The sequence below is a fragment of the Belonocnema kinseyi genome, chromosome 5 (genome assembly GCF_010883055.1).
Source record: "Belonocnema kinseyi isolate 2016_QV_RU_SX_M_011 chromosome 5, B_treatae_v1, whole genome shotgun sequence".
NCBI lineage: Eukaryota > Metazoa > Arthropoda > Insecta > Hymenoptera > Cynipidae > Belonocnema > Belonocnema kinseyi.
The window spans coordinates 73,136,151-73,158,014 of record NC_046661.1 but is presented as its reverse complement, the minus strand read 5'-3'; the positions used below and the strand labels follow the sequence as shown (position 1 = coordinate 73,158,014).

General features: G+C 34.0%; 1 protein-coding gene across 1 annotated transcript in view; it reads left to right on the top strand.

The window, feature by feature from the left end:
- LOC117173711 (protein turtle homolog B) overlaps positions 1–21,864 on the top strand; it is a 510,915-nt gene that overhangs the window by 266,823 nt on the left and 222,228 nt on the right. The window contains exon 4 of the mRNA XM_033362353.1: positions 8,857–9,068. Coding sequence (XP_033218244.1) covers positions 8,857–9,068 — 212 coding nt within the window. The remainder of the gene's footprint in view (positions 1–8,856; positions 9,069–21,864) is intronic.

Genomic DNA, 21,864 nt, shown 5'->3' with positions numbered 1-21,864 from the left:
GCACTCGCTTTTATCTCCCTTTCTCTTGTATATTGGTACGATAATCGCTTCTTTCCAATCGTCTGGGACGTCTCCCATCTAGAAACATAAATTTATCAATTCACACAGTCTATGTGGTATGCATTCGCCACCGTGTTTAAGCATTTCAGCGTTAATACCCTCTACCCCGGCTGCCTTACCGTTTTTCAAGTTCTTAATCATATCCCTAACCTCAGTGACACAGACTTTCTCAATTGAGTCTTCTATCGCATCGTGTTCAACATCGCAGTTGTGGTGTCCTATAGCTTCATCTCCGAATTGTCTCCTAAAATAGTCTCTGAAAGCCTTTAGTATTCCGTCTGCATCATATACCATTTCCCCCCTACTATTTCTCATGTTGACAAATTCCGTACTTTTGTTTCCTCTCATTTTTTTATAAAGCAGTTTCTTGCTTCCTTGAAAGTTGTTTTGTATTTTAATCTCTTCTTCTGCTCTAATTGTATCTTTACGTTCCTTAACTAATCGTTTGAGTATCCTGTTTTCGTGTCTATAATCATTTCTACATCTATTTCTTTCCTCATTGCAAAGACCTGCGATGTTCAAAGTTCTCTTGTACGCTTTTCTCTTTGCTTTTTGAGCAGCCTGAATTTTATCATTCCACCACGCATCGGCAGACATTCTTCCTACAACTGTGGTACCACACACTTCGATCGTACATCTAACAAGGATATCCCGTAACTTTGTCTGGGCGCCCTCTATGTCTTTGTTTTTTATACGGTCTTCCCATGTTGCCCTATCTATGCTTTCGATTATCTTATTTTGGAAATCTATTTGCATATCCAGTTTCTGTAGGTTCTCAATTTTGATCAGGTGTACATGTGGATAACTTCATGCCTCAACCAAGTATCGGTAATAAACAGACCCCTTTCTAAGCATAGACCAACTAATTTATCTCCGTGATAGTTTGTTCTTGGATCCCAAAAATTACCTAGTACTCTATCTGTATCTTAATTCTGGATGCCTACCCATCCGTTCATGTCTCCTAGTAGAATTATTCTTTCCCCATGTTCCCAAATATCTATTGTATCATTTAAAGTGTCCCAGAAGATGTCTTTTGTTTCTCTGGCATCACTATCAACTGGCGCAAGCTTCGAAATATCGCACACCACATGTAATTTACCGCATTCCGAAAAATTTTCGGCCAGTAGTAAGAACACATCTGCTCTAGTATTCCCTAAATCATCGGCAACTTCCTCAACAATAATTAAGGTAAGTAATATTAAGCTTTTATAAAGCGCATTGACGACACGCGATACTTCAGGACGAATGCTTCCCTTTCGTATTAGATTAAAAAACATGTTTATTTACACAATATCCAAAATACTGTACCTCCGACTGATAAAACAAACTCTTCTCGGGACTAATTGTTAGTTGGGCGCTATATATGTTGTTCAAGATCGAAAATAAATTAAATATTTTTTTTTTGAAAGAGACTGATGATAAGCTGCACTTAAATCAATGGTCGGGATGCAATGGGCCGACTGTAATTTATCGAAGGTTTTTTAAGGGAAAGGAAGCTACTATGAAGTGGAAGGTTCACTAAAATCTTCCGCCAGTTGTTGATCCACCACCTCATACATATATCTCAATACTACCATGAAAATTCGGTAGTATATTTGCTTGATTAAACAGCCCCGAAACATCAGTTTTATGTTTTTCAAAGTAGATTCTACCGCATTTGGAAGCACCGAACGGATTTAAACAATCCAAGGTAACGTCGCTTTGTCAGGAAAGTTGGTCTTAGTTGAATCTCTGTCCCTGTCTTGTAGAGTGAAGGCTGTTGACGCCTTTTTGAGCCTATTCAATTTGGCATAGTTAAAATCTAAAATAAGTTTAAAACTGATTCATGTTTACTATTTCTAATAAGGTTTGTACTTATTAGTAATTTGAACCTGACACTATCGTTCCGCGAGGTAACTTTTTATCGTTTCTGTCGATCGAGAACTTGCGACCGCGGGTACACAGAGAAAAATATCCTGTGAATGCAACACGGCGATTTGATTGGACAGAAATCGCATTGAATCAAAAGGATATCGCCTCAATTCAATAAAATAGTATTTTGAATGAACGCGACGGAAAATGTTGATGTTACTCGTTGCGCCGTGTCACCTCAACACGGCCCGTGTTGTATTTACACGATATTTTCTCCGTATATAAGATAGCTAAAGTTATTTAGTATCAACGTCAGACAATTATAATAATGTGCAGCAAGGTGCCTGCGTCTAATTTTATCTGCGCTCATAAAAACCACCTATCTTGTACCATAATGTAAAATATGTTCCTCTTTGGGAGGCCTCGCTATGTACCTGGCATTTGAGATTCAATTTCCGATTAGACAAAATTTATACGCAAAGTCCCATCCGAATATATAATACCAATAACCAGTGTGTTGTTGTTGGTAGAGAAACTATCAACAATCGTCAGGACGAGCTTCTAAAAACTGCAAATGTCATGTTCTTACCCTCTGATATAAATGTTTCGTCACTAACTAGGGAAGCATAAAACGATATTATATATATATATGTATTTCATAGCTAAATCGCGAAGAGAAATGTGCAGTTTCAACTCGATTCACTAAATAAGGACGATTCTGAATGAAATGTGTTCATATTTTTCATAGATAACGTTTAAAAAAATGAACAAAACAATAAATTAATAGAAATTAATAAGTAGATGTTATGTGTTTTGAAATTCAGGAAGAAACAAAAAAATTTGAAGCGCAAATTCTCCTTTCTTCAGTTATTTGGTAATTTAATGAGAACAACGAAAAGTCAAAAAATAAAAAGCAGTCGATTTTGCGTGTAACTTCCAATAAATAGTCAACAAATTTCTTAATTGATAATTGTCACGAAAGTCATCTGCAGAAAACTCAAAATGTACAATGATATTATTGAATCAGCCAATCATTAATTAATTATTAATAATTAGTTATAAAGAATTAAAATAAAAAAGCTTAAAAAAATATATTCGGCTGTTCTTTAACTACAAATTCAACAACTTTCACAAATATTTAACATTTATTTCACACGCAGCCCCACAACATATATTTTTTCGGGACTTTCCACAGGCCAGTTTTTTTGAATTTTTTGTTTGGATTCGTCAAAAATTGCGATTTTTCTACATGGGTGTATTTATTGTATGGCATTTACAATTGCTTATAATATCTAATAAGATAAGGATGTTCGGGTCGCTAATCATTAAGAATTCAAGATAACCAATCAGAAATGGCGAATATTTAAGGCAAAATGTGCGTATGTTTTTTCAATCTGCATGTAACTTGCTGTACGGGAGTTTTTGGCATCGCTGATTACTGTTCTGACGTCGTATCTGATGTCCGAATCGTTATGAGCGACCCGAAAGACACCTGTACATCAAGTTTCACATTAATTGTAACAAAAATTCCGAATTTACACCAAAATACCCGAGTAAAAATAATTTCGCTTGGCCAAATCTTCGTTCAAGGCATAGGCAAGATATAGACAAATCGTTTTTGTGAATCTCGCCCTTGGCCACGAGCTAGACTTTGTTTGTCGTCTTAAGTCGACATTTTTCGTCTTCAAGCTGAACTCAAGGACATCGCAACAAAAGTCTCTCAAGACCTTCGAGGTTCATTACTAATTCGCTTTAAATTTTAGAGAATGTTAATATTATTTATCTCCATGATATTTATTTTGTATGCAGATACTTGTAGAAAATAACAGTTGCAATCCTTTTGCGGAAATTTTATATGCTTGTAGTTGTTGAGACTGTCAGGTTCCGAATTTAGAATGAGCAACTCACTTATTACAAAATTACAAGTTTTATCGGTTGTACAATTTTAATACTTAGCAGATGTTGACTGTTTGGCCCCAGTCTAGCTAACTGATTTCTGGAAACCGCAGGCCCTGCCGGTGGGGTCCATAGTTTGTAGAGATTGGAGTATAATGAACAAAAAATTCACAAACAGCAATTTTTGTAATTTTGACCCTGGAAAATACTTAAACTTCTCGTCTTAAGACAAGTTTAACTCGACTGGCCTTAAGATATACAATGAAACTTCTCGTCTCAAGACAAGTCCACCCCGACTTGTCTTCAAAACTTGTCGTGAAGCTTAGTCATAAACTTAAGACTTACGATTTCGAGTACTAAGTCTCTTCCCTAGCCGCCAGCGAGACATAGCTGCCTTGGAGAAAAATTCAAGACGAGCCAAATCGAACTAAAACGAAATATTTTCACTCAAATCGTCGCTATTTCCAATATGCAATTCTGACATCAGAATCGCAATCAGCGACCCGAAAACCTATAAGTAATTATTGATGGCGAAAATTTGTCCAAGAGAAAAATGTGCCCGTCAAAGCATTAAATATTATATTTAATCCTCACAAAAACTTTGACAACTCATACGCGAAAGAAAAGTTAATTTTCTATATCGCAATTTCCCTTCACATAAGTATATGTGAAAAGTTTCTGACACACGCAAGCAATAACCTCCGTTATGATTATGGACGTTCGTAGTCCGCCTACATACTGTAGCATTTGAAAATAGATGGAACTTGATGGAAATCTATTTTAGGAATCAGCATCAACCTAAATGAGGTCCCTGAAAGCAGTTTTTAAAATTATTTATATGAAAACTGTTCTGCTAGATCGACATGGCCTTCAGAAGCTATTTTCTTCATGAAAAATTTGTCTAGGAAGATATTTAATTTTACTTTTTGTGAAATAGCTCACTTGATGACCATCTCTCGTGAAAATTATACTGATATTAGTTTAACATCTTGTGAAATCTGTTGTGAAAGACTTTTTCATATTAATAAATTTTCAAATATGGATATATTGTGGTAAACAGCCATAGCAAAAGGTATTGATGATCGTTTTCCGTTTGGCACGTGCACAAGTGGTGTACAAGATTGCCAGATGACATATTAAAAAATAGTAACTATCGTTAATAGGCAATCGATTTATTGTTTGCAGAAAGATTTTTTTTTTCATTTTTAATGGTCTTGCGGAATTAGCAATCAATGCTATACTCAATAGTAGTATAACAATTATCTATGAGAGAATCGATTTAGTAGTTAAAAAAAGAAGTGCAATCTATCGTTTACATTTCCCTACTTTTTGGGATATTTTTATGGTCAAGGATAATTGATATAACTCCGGATGTTCCAACAAGTCTTCCGAAAGATATATTTATTATCATACTCAATTTTAATATATTTCAGTAAAAATAGTAAAGGAGAAAATAGATTTTGCAGTTACCCGTGCAGAAATTTTTGTGTGGCACCGGTCGGGTCCGGATCGGGAAAAATGTGGGCCCGATAGGGTAATCTGTCTAGTGCCAGACCGTAAATGAAACGCCCTACCCGACCGTGCCCAGATCTGGGAATCCAAAATATGGACCCGATCTGGTCCAGATATGGCCCCCTTAATTTTTTATATCTATAATTAGTGAAATTTCAAAAGTTTTTATATTAATATTTTTTCAACTTATTAATGATATATACTAATGCACATGGGGCACGTGGAGTGAGATTTAAAAAGTAAGGTTATGTTCGAGAAAATATAAAAAGCTTACCTTTGCTTTCATTGCGGATATAAGAAATCTCACCAACAATTCTGTGATTCCGAACTCGCAATATACTATGCTTTTGGCAAATCACGACGATAACAGAAAAATTGACATAACCTTGTCTAACCTAACCCAATTCGACGTGGTTCTGACTCGAACCACATCATTTGGCCCCTTGGGGCCACATGTGGAAAATCTGATCGGGCCCAGGTCGGAACTTGGGAATAAGTTGGGCATTTTTTGCAAGGATAAAAAGGAAAGGAAAATCTTTTTCTTATCATTTATTTCTTTAAGGGATATTTTTTTGATTAGGATAATTGTTATAAGTCTTGATTTATGAAGAGGTCTTGAAAAAGGTATGTTTAATTTCAGTAACAATTATTTAGGAGGGAATCGATTCAGAAGTTAGAAAGTAGAGCAAAATCTATTTAGTACCATTTCTCAGTTATCGGGTATTTTTATTCACAAGATAAATTGATATAGGAGGTGTGTTCAAAAAGTAAGGTGATTTTTCAATTTTCGCGGGCTACGAAGATTGAAGTTTTAAATTTTTTGTTTTGTTGTGTTGGTACACTCGTCACACTCGTCGTGTTGTTTTTCTGGCAGAGGCGTAAAAGGTTAGAAGGGTTTGGTGTGCTCGGCGATTTTCTTCTTTCGAAAAAAATGGAGCTAAGAGGTTGCATTACATTTGGTGTGAAAAATGGAATCCAGTGCTCTAAAACTCTTGAAATGTTGAAAGTTGCATACGGTGAGTCTACTTCGAGTAATAAAGATGTGTATAAGTGGCACAAGCTGTTCTTTCAATATCTGCTTTTCAATATCTATTTTTCTCCGTATAATTTCTAAAAATCACACGTAATACAATAAACGTATCTTTTAATCTCTAAAATAGTGCAAATATTGTAGAATGAACCCATCAGAAGTCAAACAAAACTGAACACAAAATATTCAATCAAATATTTCTTCGAAAAATACAATTTTTCCTAACTATTTCTGTACTTGACTGCAAAGAAAATATTGAAGGCCTGGAAATGTAAATTTTAAACCTAGATACATATAAAATTACAAGGATTACCTAACCCTTTTTTCTTGACACAGGAAAAAAATCAAAGCAGAAGCAGAACATCGTTATGAGCTAGTATTAAGTGCAGGCTTTTACATTTTTTTTTAGAAATTATACGATGGTTCATTAAAGCCTCTTTAAAATGAAAAAATTATTAGAAATTATTGAATCTGTACAGATATCTTCTAAACATTACACGCATGAATGTACACTTACGCATTAAATTAAGTGAATTGACTTTAAGGTGAAGATCAACGAATAATGTACTAACTGAGCTGACATTAATTTTTCGCAAATTTCTTCATACCAGGTAGTAGTCAACCTTGAGAAAGGCTTATAGAGAAAATTTAGGTTCACTGGTATCAAGAGAAGTATTCATAATGATTAACAAATGAGGCAGAAGTGATTGTGTAAAAAGTTGTTTCCCCCTCTTTCTTCAGATAAACGGTTAACTAGGCACAATATTATAAACAAATTTATTCTTGTAGAATAAGATGCTAAATAATTTTCTATTTGAATATTTTTCAATACAAATAACTGGTTTTATGATAATCAAAGTCTCAACAATATGATTGTTGTCGCTATTTTGCATTATTATAAGAATGTGTGAGGTTCTAAGTTACTAAAATTTATTGGGTGATTAAGCATACTATCTAGAAGTTATATAAAGAAATTCAGAGCAATTAAATTTATTTCTATGTATGGGTCATCTTTTCTCCTCGTTGACTAGCCTATTCTTTCTTTTTCCATGACTCTCTTCTTCTCTCTCTTTCCTTTTAAGGCTTTAACGTACTTCTTCTCAACATGTCACTACTCTTTTTTGCATATCGTTTCATTTATAGACCCTCCAACGCCCTTTTACCTCCTATCTTATACACTCTCCCACCCCCTCCGCTATATTTTCTACGTCCCACCTCTCTACATCTTACTCCTTTTACCCCATATCTCTCAACCAAAACCGCTATCACCACATTGCTCTTCATTATCTGCTCCATCCGTCCCTCTCGCCTTTTTCTCTCATCCATTTTTAAATAAACTTAACGGTATAGGTGCCCTCAAGAATAATTTGTGTAACTCATTTGAACTTTCGAACCTGTTTCATTCAGTTCGGTTTTGACCATCACTGAGAAACGATGTGATCAAGCGACTATGGGGAGATCGAATTAATATATTTTCGACATTTTCAGACTCACTAATTTAAAAAATAATTGATCATTCGTTGCAGGTAGTACACTCTACCTAAGTTTTCTCCTCTGGCAATCTGTAGGACCTTTCGCAAAAAAGGGATTAAGGATACGAATGCATGAACCTATTCTTGTTAACATTCGTAAAGTTGAATAATGGCGAACTGTGATTTTTTTGTGAAAAAAGTGCCGTATTCGAGCTAATCCTGGTGTGCCATATTTGAGCTAATACCTACAAATTATACTTTTCTAAAAAGAATGACCATTAAATAGACCTACTAACCCTACTGCACTACTGCAAGCAACATTTATCAATAAAATTCCATTCTCAAAATAAAAAATGGACATTTAAGGCTCATCTAAAATAAACTCGAGAGTGACTGTTTATATATTTTTTTATCTCACGCTTCCAACAATGCCCATACTAGAGCCATCTCCTCTACTATCATCGAGTCTGAACGACGAGACATTATAATAACCAAATTAAAATTGTCAATGGTTTGTGAATTAATTTTGAAAGTTTCATGCACAAATCTGTGGAAAAACAAAAATCGAGCTCGAGGGATTTCGATGTCATAAAAACGAATTCGAGGTCTGCATTTTTTCTGTACGTCAGGATTTCGAGATATCCTAACCTACACAATAGAAAGTAGCTATTTTTAATTCTGATTGGAACAACATAACACTAACAGCGATTCTTTTCTTTAAAACTGCATAGACTATCGTTTAGTAATCCTGTCTACATTTTATTTCCGGTTTAGATCATTCTTGTATAATCCTGCATAATTGAAAAAAGAGAAGTATTAAATGAGTGTTCGAATAATGATGTAGACTATACCGCCCAAAAGGTCATCCAAGAAGTTTCTAAATATTGTAGATGAAAGTATTAAATCTTTTTCTAACGCATATTTTTGTCTTTACACTTTTTCTCTAGAATCCACATTTTTCATCGAGAAGCAAAAAAAACATTTTTAATATTTTTATTTATTCTATTATAATCAGTGTGTGTTTTATGTTTGTAGTGTGGATGCGAGAAAAGGCGATGTACGAAGTGCTGTTCATTGGGCGGTCACCAATGAACTCGGGCAGAGGACTCATTTCCAGGTTGCCGATGGGCATCGAGCCAGGCTAAAGGTCAACAATGTTAAATTCAATGATCAAGGAGTATTCAGGTGCAGAGTGGACTTCGTAAATTCGCCAACTAGGAATTTTCGAGTAAATCTCACCCTCGTTGGTAAGAGTCTCATTATGAAACTATTATTAAATGCCTGTACAACAACATACTAAAACCAATATATAAACAGCTAATTATAATTTCATAACATTTCTCTTTCAACGTTATTTTCATTATTTTTTTTAGAATATTTACTAATGTTCTACAAAATCATTAAATACAGCAGAACGCCGTGGAATATGTTAGAAATGCAAACATTGTAAATCTAATCGTTCATTTTTCCCCATTTTCTATAAGCTCAAAATAGCTTTATATCTGACGCCCTTAAATTTTGGGCACATTTTCAAAAACCCACAGCAATTTAATAATATTTATGCACATGTTTCTTAAACTTACGTTAAATGAATATAAAAATACTTTTTAGATCGAGCAAAAATTGCTTCAGCGCTAATTTCAGAGTTTGTTGTTGAAATTTTGTTAAAAATAAATAAAATGAAAAAAGTTTTCCCATATTCATTGCCAAAAGGAAAAAAATAAAATTTTTTCACGGTGTGTTTATTTTAATCTAAGTCGCAAAAAATCACTCGTACTCATATTTTGGAAGAAATCGCTGCTTGGGTTTATGTAATCAAACCCTTTGTAAATAAAAATTAGCCAAAAAAATTTCTTATAAATTATCTTTGAAATGATAGCTTTCATTACGGAAGAAAAAGTAGGAGTCGAAACAGATTATATCCATACAGAATCAATTACCGCACACATACATGGAAAAATATAACAGACTGTCTGTCGATACTAGAAGATTACTTAACACTTTCATATAAACATAACTGAAATAAAAATGATATTCTTACCTCGAGATTGCTTCCCATCAAAAATCGAATTGATTTTTTGAAGAAGAAAAACGTCCCTTGAAATTTTTTTCGTATTTCAATTAATAAATTTTTTTCATACTCCTCAAAATCATGTAAAAGAAAAAGTGGGATTGAAATATCGGTTTGATCGCCAGTATTCGTGCTCCCAGGCACAAATACTGTCAACTGTAATGTAGCGCTAAACTTACTTTTGACGAACTTTGGATGATATTTTGTGTAAATGTTTCACACACACAGGCGCGCGTCACCAAACACTCATACATATTTTTTGATTCTTCTAGATTTTGATTCCTCTAGGTTTTGCTTTCTTTAGAATCAAACCGAAGGGCCTATGACAAAGCCACCGAACACATCCTCGGGCTGCGGACAGAGGGTCCTTGTGCAAAGGCTTTCTGTTAAATATAGTGGCAAAAATTAACAGGCAGTCGCGGACAAATGTCCAGGGATGGTCCCGAAGGAACCTGGGTGAGGTGTTTAGAACGGTGACTGGGATAACGGGCGATTACTCAGAGTACGCAGCCTTATTCTTGCATGCGGGGCTCTACAAAGATGGACGAACTTCTTTCGCCAGCTTCTCTTAGGAACAACAATGATAACACCAAACATAAATGTAGTAAGTGCGCTTCAAAGCAATAAAACGTGTAGGGCTTCTGACAATGGGTCGGCCAACAATGTCGACCACTCCAGAGCTGGGGCAGCTAATGAAGATAGAGTCAATGCGATGGATCAGCGAGATCTCGGGGCTTTTAGGTGGACGGAGCGACAAAATCACGACTGGCTAGAGTGCTACGTTGCGAGTGCAGCCCCAGAACGGGGTTACATGTAACGATTGCATGCTGCTTTGTGGTGCGAAAACACCTACAGCTATCGAATTTCCGCATCAAAGTCCGAGAAGCCATGCCGAATTACTCCAAAAAAGAGGCTATGTAAGGGGAGCGCCTACTCCACCACAGGCAAATAAGCCGGCAACACAGAAAGAGAGGCGACTAGCGAATAGGGGAAAAGCGATTCATCCACATCCAGGTTTTTTTCAAGCGTAAAGATCTGGCTGAAATGGATGACGAGCTTCGTGGACATTTATCTGACGAATGCGACCTCTAGAATATTAATGGTAGTGTGTATAATGCAGCGAGAGCTTTGGCAGTGTGTGATCGACTACATAACATCTGGCAGGAATTTTACCGTCAAGGTACGAAAGTTCGCGCTCGAACTCCAGATTCGTCATCAACCACTTAGCGAGTCAAAGCTGCTGATTTTCAAGGTCATTTTTTGGGCACTTGAATTTGATTTTTGACATCTCTAAGGTCCCAAAAACAAGATTTCCATAGTAAATTTTTGACGTGAAATTTCCGCTCTATCAAAATTCGCAGTCAAGAATAAGGGTTTCTATTTTGAAAAATCGTCTTGACTTAGAAATAACATTGAAAATTGGCCTCAATATCAAAATTAATGGTACAGTTAAATGGTCCCCTATGTCCTGGTCGAGTTTTGTCTGAATCTTTTTTTTAGATGGGTTCGTATAGAAGACATAAACTGGGTCACTCTGTATATCAATAATCACTGACAATTCTAAAACTTATAAATATAGTATAAATCAACTCTATAAATAAGGCCTTGCTTTGGCTTACTTGCATTTTCATCGGTAACCTTTATTTCTTTTTTAATTTTCAGAGGAAACATTTTTTTCTCTTGGGAATACTGCATAAGGGCAAGATGAGTTATATCTTAGGTCGGAATCACTGAATGGTAAATTAAAGTACCCGATAACTTCACTGCAGATTCGAATATAGCTTTCAATACTCTGAATTTATAGAGAATGACTTTCTTGATTGTCGAACATATTAATTGTTTTATGGAAGTTTCTCAATGCACGTTCGTATAACACTTGTGCTGTCAGAACCTGTTCATCTGGAGAGGATTGCAGGCCCTTCTCTATGAGCCGTAGTATGTAAGTGACACTTCATCTAAAACGTTAAATATGTTTTTGGGTTAAAAATTACTCTTCTAGAAACTCACAATTATTTCCTGAAATTTATGTTTAGCTGCTCAGTGTGAGGAGTCAGAGCGTTGAATAAAATGGCCGTATTACAATATTTTAGTTGACCATCTTCTCTTTGATCAATAAAAATGGGGAAAAAATTTGCTTGCTCATCATATCAATGCAAAGCTTGTGCTGTTTTAAAGCTTCAAAAACTAAATTTTTCGAGGATCAAAAATGTTCAATAAATTGGCCATACACCAATTTTCTCTTTCAATGTTTAACAAAAAATTACTGTTTCACGGCGAAAAAGTCATGAGTGCTTAGTTTTAAGCAATTATTTCCAAGCACTTTGACGAAGTCATGGATATCTGCTACCTCAGTCAATAGCGTACTTCTATGAGTTTTCTGTCAGTTCTATAACTCAACTTTTTCTATATGTGACCGTCCGCGAGGAAAGGGACCTAAGACATCAAAGCTGAATTTCACAGAATGGACGATTGATGCGGTGAGTGGTGGGGCTGGTTTTCGCAGTTCTCATGTTTCATCTCCAGCTTAATAAGAAAAAAATTAGTGAACTTAAACGAAATCTGATCATTGAAAATGAACCAGTAACTTAGAAACTATCGATTGGCGTCAGAAAATAAAAATCGATCTTTTCCGCATTAGGTCCCTTTCTTCGCCGACGGTCACACAGAACACACGCACACACACAGCATGCGCGCGGATCAATTTAATCTTTCCAAAAGACAGATGATAAGTCTATAAGACGTCGAATCGAAAGCTCTCCGGTGATCAATCCAGGCCACTGATAGGTCACGCTGGTAGGATGCTGCATCTTTGCAGGCATATCTATCGATGAGCAGGTTCTCATGACATCCTACTACGCCTTTCTTTAAGCCTCGTTCATATATTTTTTGCCACACAGGTTGAATTGCTTAAACAATCCTATCATTTAGGATAGATGTGAAAATCTTATACAGGATTCACAGACAAGTGATTGGCTTGTAATTCTTCGGCTCAGCTCAGTTGCCTATTTTCGGCAGGAGTATTGTGCACCCTTTCAGAAAATAGTCTGGCATTGGCTCTTCCGACTTTAAATATGAGGTGAAAATACGGGCCAAATACTGATAGGTTGGGGCAAACTTCTTCCACCAGAAGGTTCTGATACCATCTGGTCCCGGAGCGGAATAGTTCTTTATTCCTCTTAATAACTTTTTCACCTCCTCGGCAGTGATGTGTGGGCATTCTTTATCAAGTGTTATAAGGACATCACACTACTCTTTGAAGCTATTTATGTTCTCTGAGTTTTCGTCCCATCTATGCTGCACTTCATAGACTTCGCTCCAAAATACTTCGACCTCCTTTGACTTGGCTGGGTGGTCGACAGTAACCGGAGGGTCTTGGAAGAGTCAAGATGGGTCAGAGGGAAACTGTTGATTTTCTGTGATCCACCTCTCTCTCCGCTCTAGACTTCTCTTAACGACATATAGTATCCGTATTCTCTCAACAATATGCTGCCTGATGAGAAGCAGCTTTGACTTGTTAAGTGTATGATAACGGGCCCGGAGTTGCGCGTGAACTTTCGAACCTTGGCGGTAAAATTCCTGACAGATGTGATGTAGTGAATCACACACTGAATGCGAGACGCGTACTGTCTTGTCCAGCCTATCTTTATGGTGAGTTGATACATTTGTCTATTGGTCTTATGATCAACCGTTGGTTCTGTTTTACGGTTGGCATCGGCTGAAGCTCCGGCTGCATTATACACACAATTGATATTTCAGAGGTCGGATTCTTCGGAAAAATGTTCACAAAGCTATTCATCTATTTCAGCCAGATCGTTAGGCTTGACAGAAACCTTGGTGTTGATGTTTTTCCGAGTCATAAAGAGTTGCCCTTCCTCTATTGGATGCTTGCCCGCGGTTGGTCTTAGCGTCGACTCTCTTTCTATGTTGCCGGCTTATTCTGTCTGTGGTAGAGTAGGTGCTCCGCTTACATAGCCCCTTTCTTGGAGTAGTTCGGCATGTTTTCGCAGACGTTAATGCGCAAAGTGCGATATTCCGCCAATCCATCGCATTATATCCATATTCAGTGGCTCCCCTAGCTCTAGAGGGATGTGACAGGATGTGACATCTATAAAGGATACTCTCCGAAGCAGATTCAAACGTCTTATCCGACAGATCTGGTCTTCCGAACTGTCGGCGAGGAACAAAGTATCTGCAACGAACATGCTTGCCGTCCCGTTAGTACTCTATTCATTTGGAGTAGTTCCATGGACGAAGAACGAGCTCAGATCCCTTGATATCGGGACAAGGAAGGTTATGCACATGAACAAAAGCATGCATCTTAAGTCTTCCGTTCCGCGACTGTACATCTCACGCCATCAAGGGGGTCGCGGAATATTGAGTCTTGAATGTCTTCACAACAGGATTATTCTAGGTACAGCACATATAGTTGTAAATGAAGAGACCCTCTTCTTAAAATGGTCAGAAATCACGAAGAAGTGGGCAAAGGAGCGTTTCTATACAAAGCAGCGGAGGAGGCTGCTGAAACATTCGGACTTGACTTCAGTGTTAGGGGTGAGCAAAATGCATCAAATCTTATCTATCTCGAGTACTCACTCCTGAAAGCCAAGATTAAGAATGAAAATTAAGAGAAAAACTTTCATGAACAGCTCTTTTATAAGAGGATGCATGGTATCTTCCACAGAAATGTGAAGGATCAGTCAATGTCTTGTGAGCTAACGTTTGCTTTCCTTAAATCGCCCGGATTGAAGTCTGGTACGGAGGGTTTCTGTTTGCATGCCAAGACGGTGTCATTTCCACCTTAACATACCGTCGACACATTTTGAGCCAAGACATTGCCGATGAAAGCTGCAGGGCGTTCCATATCCTTATCATCGGCGCTCTTGGAGGTGCCAAGCTTTCACTTGCTAATGGCCTAAAAAGCATCCCTGCGTGTCAACAATATGCTAAAACACTTTCGGGAAGAACGCAGAAGGCCGTAGTCCTTGGGTCGCTCCGTGTTCTTAGGGTGCACGGGGCTTTTGCTGCATCGTCGTATTGATTCCTTTACAGATTGTAACGACCTATCTCACGGTCGTGAGACGTGGTTGTGGCTGAAATTTTACCGCGATTTCGATGGAAGCGGGTGCAATTTTCCAGGTTAGCACCCGCTCCCGGCGAAATCCTGCGGTTGTCCTTATGACAAATTTATATATATATATGTATGATAAAAAGGTATGGGAAAGGTTTCCTGTAACACTTTTTTTTGGATAGTCCTTACATTCGTCGATATGACAGCTATCCGCTGAGTCACATAATTTTGTTTAGACATTTGTGATGCACAGGGCACTAAAGGATACACAATGTTTTGATCTGAACTGTGTAAATTTTAATAATTTAATTTTTCCATCACAAAAATGAAATATTTTATTCCTGGTTACTACAAGAGCTATTAGCTTTAGGAAATAATCTTTTTTCTGGTATTGAATTAGGGTTCATTTAAATACTATGCTCAGCAGCAAGATTTTTAGTTTTTCGACACTGGCGCTCTGATGCACTAACTTTCTTAGCTAACTTTCTGTGATTCAAAAATCTTCTTTTCAACGTATAAAAGCATCTTTTAAATAAATGTTTCATCTTCAAAAATAAAGGCCAAATATAAATTGAACTTTTATCCATGGAAGGAAGCTTTTCCAAATTGTTTTTTTTTTAATAATTAAAAATTAACAATAATTTTTTCAGTTTTTAATAACGATAATAAGTTTAAATATCCAATAAATAGTTTTATTTTTATTTTATATGTCAAGTTAATTGAAGGAAGAAACCCAAGCTTTCTTTCTAGTTCGAGAGAAAGTAAAAAAGCACCCATCTGAGAAAAATGTCTATAAAACATTCAACCTTAATGTTTGAAGAGCACATATATACATTCTGAAAAGCAACATTAGGTTGATCACCATTATAAAATTTACAAACATCGAAAACAGCTGGCATATTTTAAAAAGCCGTTCATTACTTATTTTCATAAATAAAAAATAAAATCCCCATTTTGAAGATGAAAGATCCTAAAGGTAAAAACCTAAGCTTTCTTTTAATATAAAAATTAGCTACTATTTTAAAATAGTAAAATCAACTTTTGACTTTTATTTCTGAAGGTTGAATATTTATCATTCCACAACAAATTCTTGTGTTCAATAGAAAGGCCGTGAAAATCCCTATCAAAACTGCAATTAACAAAAAAATTGTATAGCCATTGAAAGATTCAAGAATTGCCGAGACAGAAGATATCCACGAAAATTTTAAAATTTATACCCACTTTCCTGTCGTAAATATTAAACTCAAATAACCAAAAAAATTTCCTCTGTAAACCATTATAAAATAGCACAATACTTTGTTCAAGCTTGGTATAGATCGGGCAACTTCGAATTTTTGAGTGTGTACGCTTGATAAATAATGTCCCATTTTAACATTCGCTGCCAAAAAGATTTTGTGTGTTTCATGACGTCGATTGGAAATATAATTTAACAGGCTAAAAATCATCAATATCGTAAACCAATACCTAAACTTCTTCAACTGCTGGCGTTAAAAATTCATGACGTTTAGTAGCCCATTAATTTACCTTAATTATATTTTCTGACGGTAAATAAACCTACAATCTTTCCCTTAGGAATTCTACGACTCAATTATGGCATCTCCGTTCTTCTTCGTGTTATATCATGACGTAGAGGCTGTAAAGAAAAATAATACAACGTTCAGCATCGGCGTAAAGTCTATACGCTACACCCAGTAGAGAGTTTTCTTGTAACGAACGTTGTTGCGATTTACAGGTTCACCTGAAATTGTGTCGTTACTTCACCTTGGTCCACCTACGTTTTCGCTTTATGTTTCTAATGGCGGACCGCGGTGTTGCCGGATGCACTGCCATTTTCTCAGTTTAACGACCGACCATATAAGGTTCAACACATAAAAGAAAATTTTCAGATTTACGACAAAACCGTCCGAAAACTGTTATGCTACTGAACAGTTTATTACTAGCAAAGCCGGACACGCTGGCGGGTGGAATTTCTTGTAACAAATAGAAAAAATAACAATCATTTTTCAAATGCTTTTCTTATAATTTGACTCCAAGCATAAGTCTTTTTGTATAATATATCGAAAGATTATATTTTTCCTATTTCATAATGTTGATGGCATTCTTTGAAAATTGAACCATAAGTTATTAGGGGCTGGAAGCTGTACAGCGGGTTATAAATAAGCAGCTACTACTGACGGACTTGTGACATCAAAACAGGTTCTTTATTATCTCACACCAATATGGATGAATAAAAATAAGTTTTGTTATTTACCAGAAAAAATAAAATAATATCTGTGATATAAATTTCAAGGATATTCGCAGTTAATTTTTAGATATATTATTAATACAATTTTTTGATTATGATGCTAACACATAGTGCAATGAGAAATTCGCAAGCGCTAAGAAACGAACCCGAGTTCGCACGCACGCACTGATTATTATTTACTAAACGCCCAACGCTCTAACCGATTTAGCTAATGGAACGCGTTAAAATCTTGTTGAATCCAAAACAGTTAATTAAATAATTACTTTTTTTTTATTTTCCGTGTCGATCAATATTTGAAACGATTTTTGAGGAGTTCAATATACATTGGTCTTGTTTTTTAGTAGTATTTTACGTTGTACACTTTAAAAGAACTTGAGACTACATATTTAAATTTGATTCTGTGTTATTTATAACTTGAATGAATACAATGTTAAACTTGCTGGTTTTAATCAACATGTCTTTTTATATCTTTATTGAGCAAAGTTTTTTTTAAAAGTAGTTCAGCATCATAATTGATCCAATTATACTGAAAAATACAAATATTGAGTTCAAGATTCAATATAATATTTATCAGGAATTAAGTTTATATTAACGATAATAGTACTGGCTTTATACCGAATTGTCTCGTCGTCTCAAAATTTGAGATGACTAGTCAATTATTTTTCATACATTTGGCTGTTTTATTCTTCAATAAATATGATAAAAAGATTAAAACAGTTAACATTTTCTAACAAAAAGAAAATTTTTTGCTCCTAAATCAAGTGGTAGACACGTAAATAGTAATATTCTTCTAAAAAATGTTTCAGAAACTCTTAATTATTATTGTTTAGTAACAAAAATGACCAAACAATTGTAAGGTGCTGCTACTGTTACTTGGAAAAAAACGATTTTCTCCATAATATCATGTTGCAAATAAATTAATCGTAATATTCTAATAAAAGTTTAATGACAATCTGTGAATTGAATTATAATTATTAAATATATATTTCAATATATTGAAAAAAAATTTTATTTCATACATAATATTTGTAGTTAGCGATAGAAAATATTTTATTCTTATAATTTGTTGTGATTCTCTATCACCTACCCCAGGCAGAAATATTATGTATCGTTTATAAATAATGTGTAGTATTATATATAATAGTCATTTACTTTACATAATTTTTATATAAAATACAAGATATTATATATAAAAATTCACACTATATATGTTCTATACATAATTTTTCCGCATGAGACACTACTGTTTAATACACAAACTTACTTTAATTATCGATACAATTTTTAATAATTACTTATTAATCGACAATATTCAGTAATTTTCCATGATGAATATTATTCTCATATAAATTGTTGGCATTTTTAGTTCGGAGAAAATATTCTTCTGTAATTAAGCATTGCAAAGAAGTATCGATTTATATAAAAATAATTAATGACAATTAGGTTAAATCTTAAATTAAATATTCGTGTTACTTAAGTGTGCATTCAGTAATAAAGATGCACAATGAGTTCAACTAACTTAATTAAAAAACAATTTTTACTTTATTTTCATGAAGTTTGAAAACTGTAGGCTCAAAAGATTCAATGTAGGGTAATTATTAAAGAGGAGGTTAAACAGCGTGAAAATAGGGTCTAATGTTTCATTCTTTAGGAGTTAAAAGTTTAAAGCAGGGCCTATAAGTTTAAATAGCGTCAAAGCAGTTTCTAATAAGGAGCTGAAATTTCATAGTAGGGTCTAAATTTCGACTCAGGTTGTGTAAAAAAATTTAAGTGAATTGTGAATAAGTGAAAAATCAGGAAGCTTCTTTTTCTTTTAATTAAAGCGAATAATATTTTGAAAATATCTGTGGATTTTGCCTTTGAAATTTATTTTATTTATAATTTAAAATTAATATTGAAAAAGTATTAATTCTTGAAGAATGTTTTGGTTTCAAAACAAACCATTTTATGTATCTTGATTTGGTAGAATTTTTCAACTATGAAAAAGAGTTTCTTGCAAAACGGCTGTCCTGGCTCGACACCAATCAACTGACTATTGCCTTGGAGTTAATCAAGAGCAGTTTCAGTAGAAAAAAGTTGATTAAGATGTTCTAATGCTTTTATATTTGTGTTCGTGATTGAGCGAGAGATGTTTCTGTGAGGAAAGAAAACGCAAAATTTATGAACCTTCTTAACGACAAAGACATTAAAGGACCGATTACTGAAAATAAATAATACAACTTAATTCTTTTAATATTAACAAAATTGCTTTAAAAATCGAACTTGTCTAAATTTAAATCATTTCTAACCCTGATTTACATTTAATTTGAATTTTTCTACTCTAACGATGAGACAAGTTCTCAATGTAACGTTCGGACGACGAATAAATTTGCTTGCAAACGGCGCGAAAAGCTCTCACTTATTTAAAGAGTATAAATAGACGATAGAAGAATCAGGGTAAAATAAAGAATCGATAAAACTTTAAAATTAGAATTACATGCAAATGTAAGCATGTGAAATAGACGTGTGCATTTTATAGGATCGAATATATTATTTTCGATTCTCAATGCTTTCATTTTCGGATTGGTTTATTCGATTTGATTGACCCATCCATCAAATAATGAAAACCCGACATTCGATTCGTGCCACGTTTGTTTGAATTTTTCGATTCGATCGGCCCGAGAGCCCTATATTGGATGTGCCTTAAAGTGTATCAGTAAATCACTTCTTAAAATAATTTCTTTCAATTGGGGGACCATAGTCCGTCAATATACCAAAACAAATCGATAGTTCCCATTAATAAATTGTTCAATCATGAAAATATTAAAACATTAAAGAATTATTAAACGTAGTTTCTCTCTCATTGAATATGCTTGCAATTACAAAAAATGTATATGTTTACAAAATAAAGATTTTTTGAATACTGAATACATATTCTCCGAACTTTAATACATATTATTTTCACAAGTGGAAAACTTAATCAAATAAAAGTTTCAGCGATAAATGATTAATATTTCTTTTATACAAATTTGTAATTTTGTATTCTATTATTTGAAGAGATGTAAATTTTGATTAAATACTCTGTACATCTGAATTAAAAGTGCGAACTCCTAAAGGAATCTCAACCTTTTAAGCCAAAAATAAGAATTTTCTACAAAGCAGTTTAATTTCATCTAAAAAATATGATTATTTAACAAAAACGTTAATCTTCAATCCAATGGTTGTATTTTTTATGAAAATTTCTGAATTTTCAATGAAGACAAATTTGTTAGGTATGATTAAGAAACAAATTCAATCAAACTGTTAAAGTTTCTAAGCTAAAAAGACGAATTTTCGGCAAAACAGTTGACTTCTTAACCCTAAAAATATGAATTTTTAACAAAGAAATTGATTTCTAACCGACTAGTTCAATTTTCTACGAAAACAGTTGCATTTTTAAATACAAAAAACGTTGAAATTTCAACCAAAAATTAAAACTTGTAAACAAAATAATTGAACTATCAAACAAATTATATGATTTTTATTTTATAACCAAAAAATATAAATTTTTAAATGAAAAAAATTCAGGTACTAAAATTTTAATAGCATTTAAAATATTAAATATCTTGTGTATTTAATACTTTACCATTTTAAATATTTTATTTTATGATAATGTTTATTTTGAAATCATTAACATAAAACGTATTGTAATTAGAACACTACCATTTTAAAACATGTTTATTTTTAAACGATTGAATACAGAGTTTTTTAATATAAAAGTTTGCAAGCTTTAATTTTGAAGAGTTGGAAAGTTTAAAATTCAGAAGAGTTTAACTTTGGCTGTTTTTGGTTGTCGTTTCGTTTTGAATACTGCAACTGAAGAAATCTTTAGCTTTAACAGTTTGAACTTTGGAATTTAAACTTGAATTTAAAGTCCCTGGAAATTAAAATTTACGAAATTCATTTAACTTAATCACAAACCTAATATAAGGATACGAATGGCAAGGCCCAATGCTAAGAAGTTCGACTTTCTAAGCGACTAATTGAAAAACAATATGATTTTTCAAATTTTCAATATTTAAATTATATTTTGAAAGAAAGAGAAAAATATTATAGTTTATGATGATAAATTATTGTAAATTTAATCTGAAATTGTTTTCAGGATGCAAAACAACTGTAATCAAAAACAAAATTCAATCTGCAAATAACTTTCACTTAAAAGATGTAAAAATCAGTTAAAATCGGTTTCACTTTTTTTTTTTATAACATTGCACAAAAATACTATAGGATACAATTGATGGAAATTTTAATTCAATACTATAGAACTTATTAAAATTCGAGGTACACACATTTTATATGAACTGAAATTGATTATTCCCAAAATATTAATCCAAATGCCAGAAATTTAGAACACAAATGTTTTCAAACGTGTTATTTGATGAAAAAATTTTAATAAAGCTAGGGAAATAAGTAATAACATAATTTTGGGATGTACCTCCGTAGCGATCTTCCCCCTTATAATTCTGGTTTGGGTATATTAAATAAGAAAATAAATATTATAAACCTGTAAAGTTTGTAAAAAACATTCTACGGATTTTAACATGAACAATATTTGAGAAATTACTATTAATAGTTACTATGTAATGGCATCACAACTTTTAATTATTAATGAATCATTATTGACACTTTTATGTTTATTGT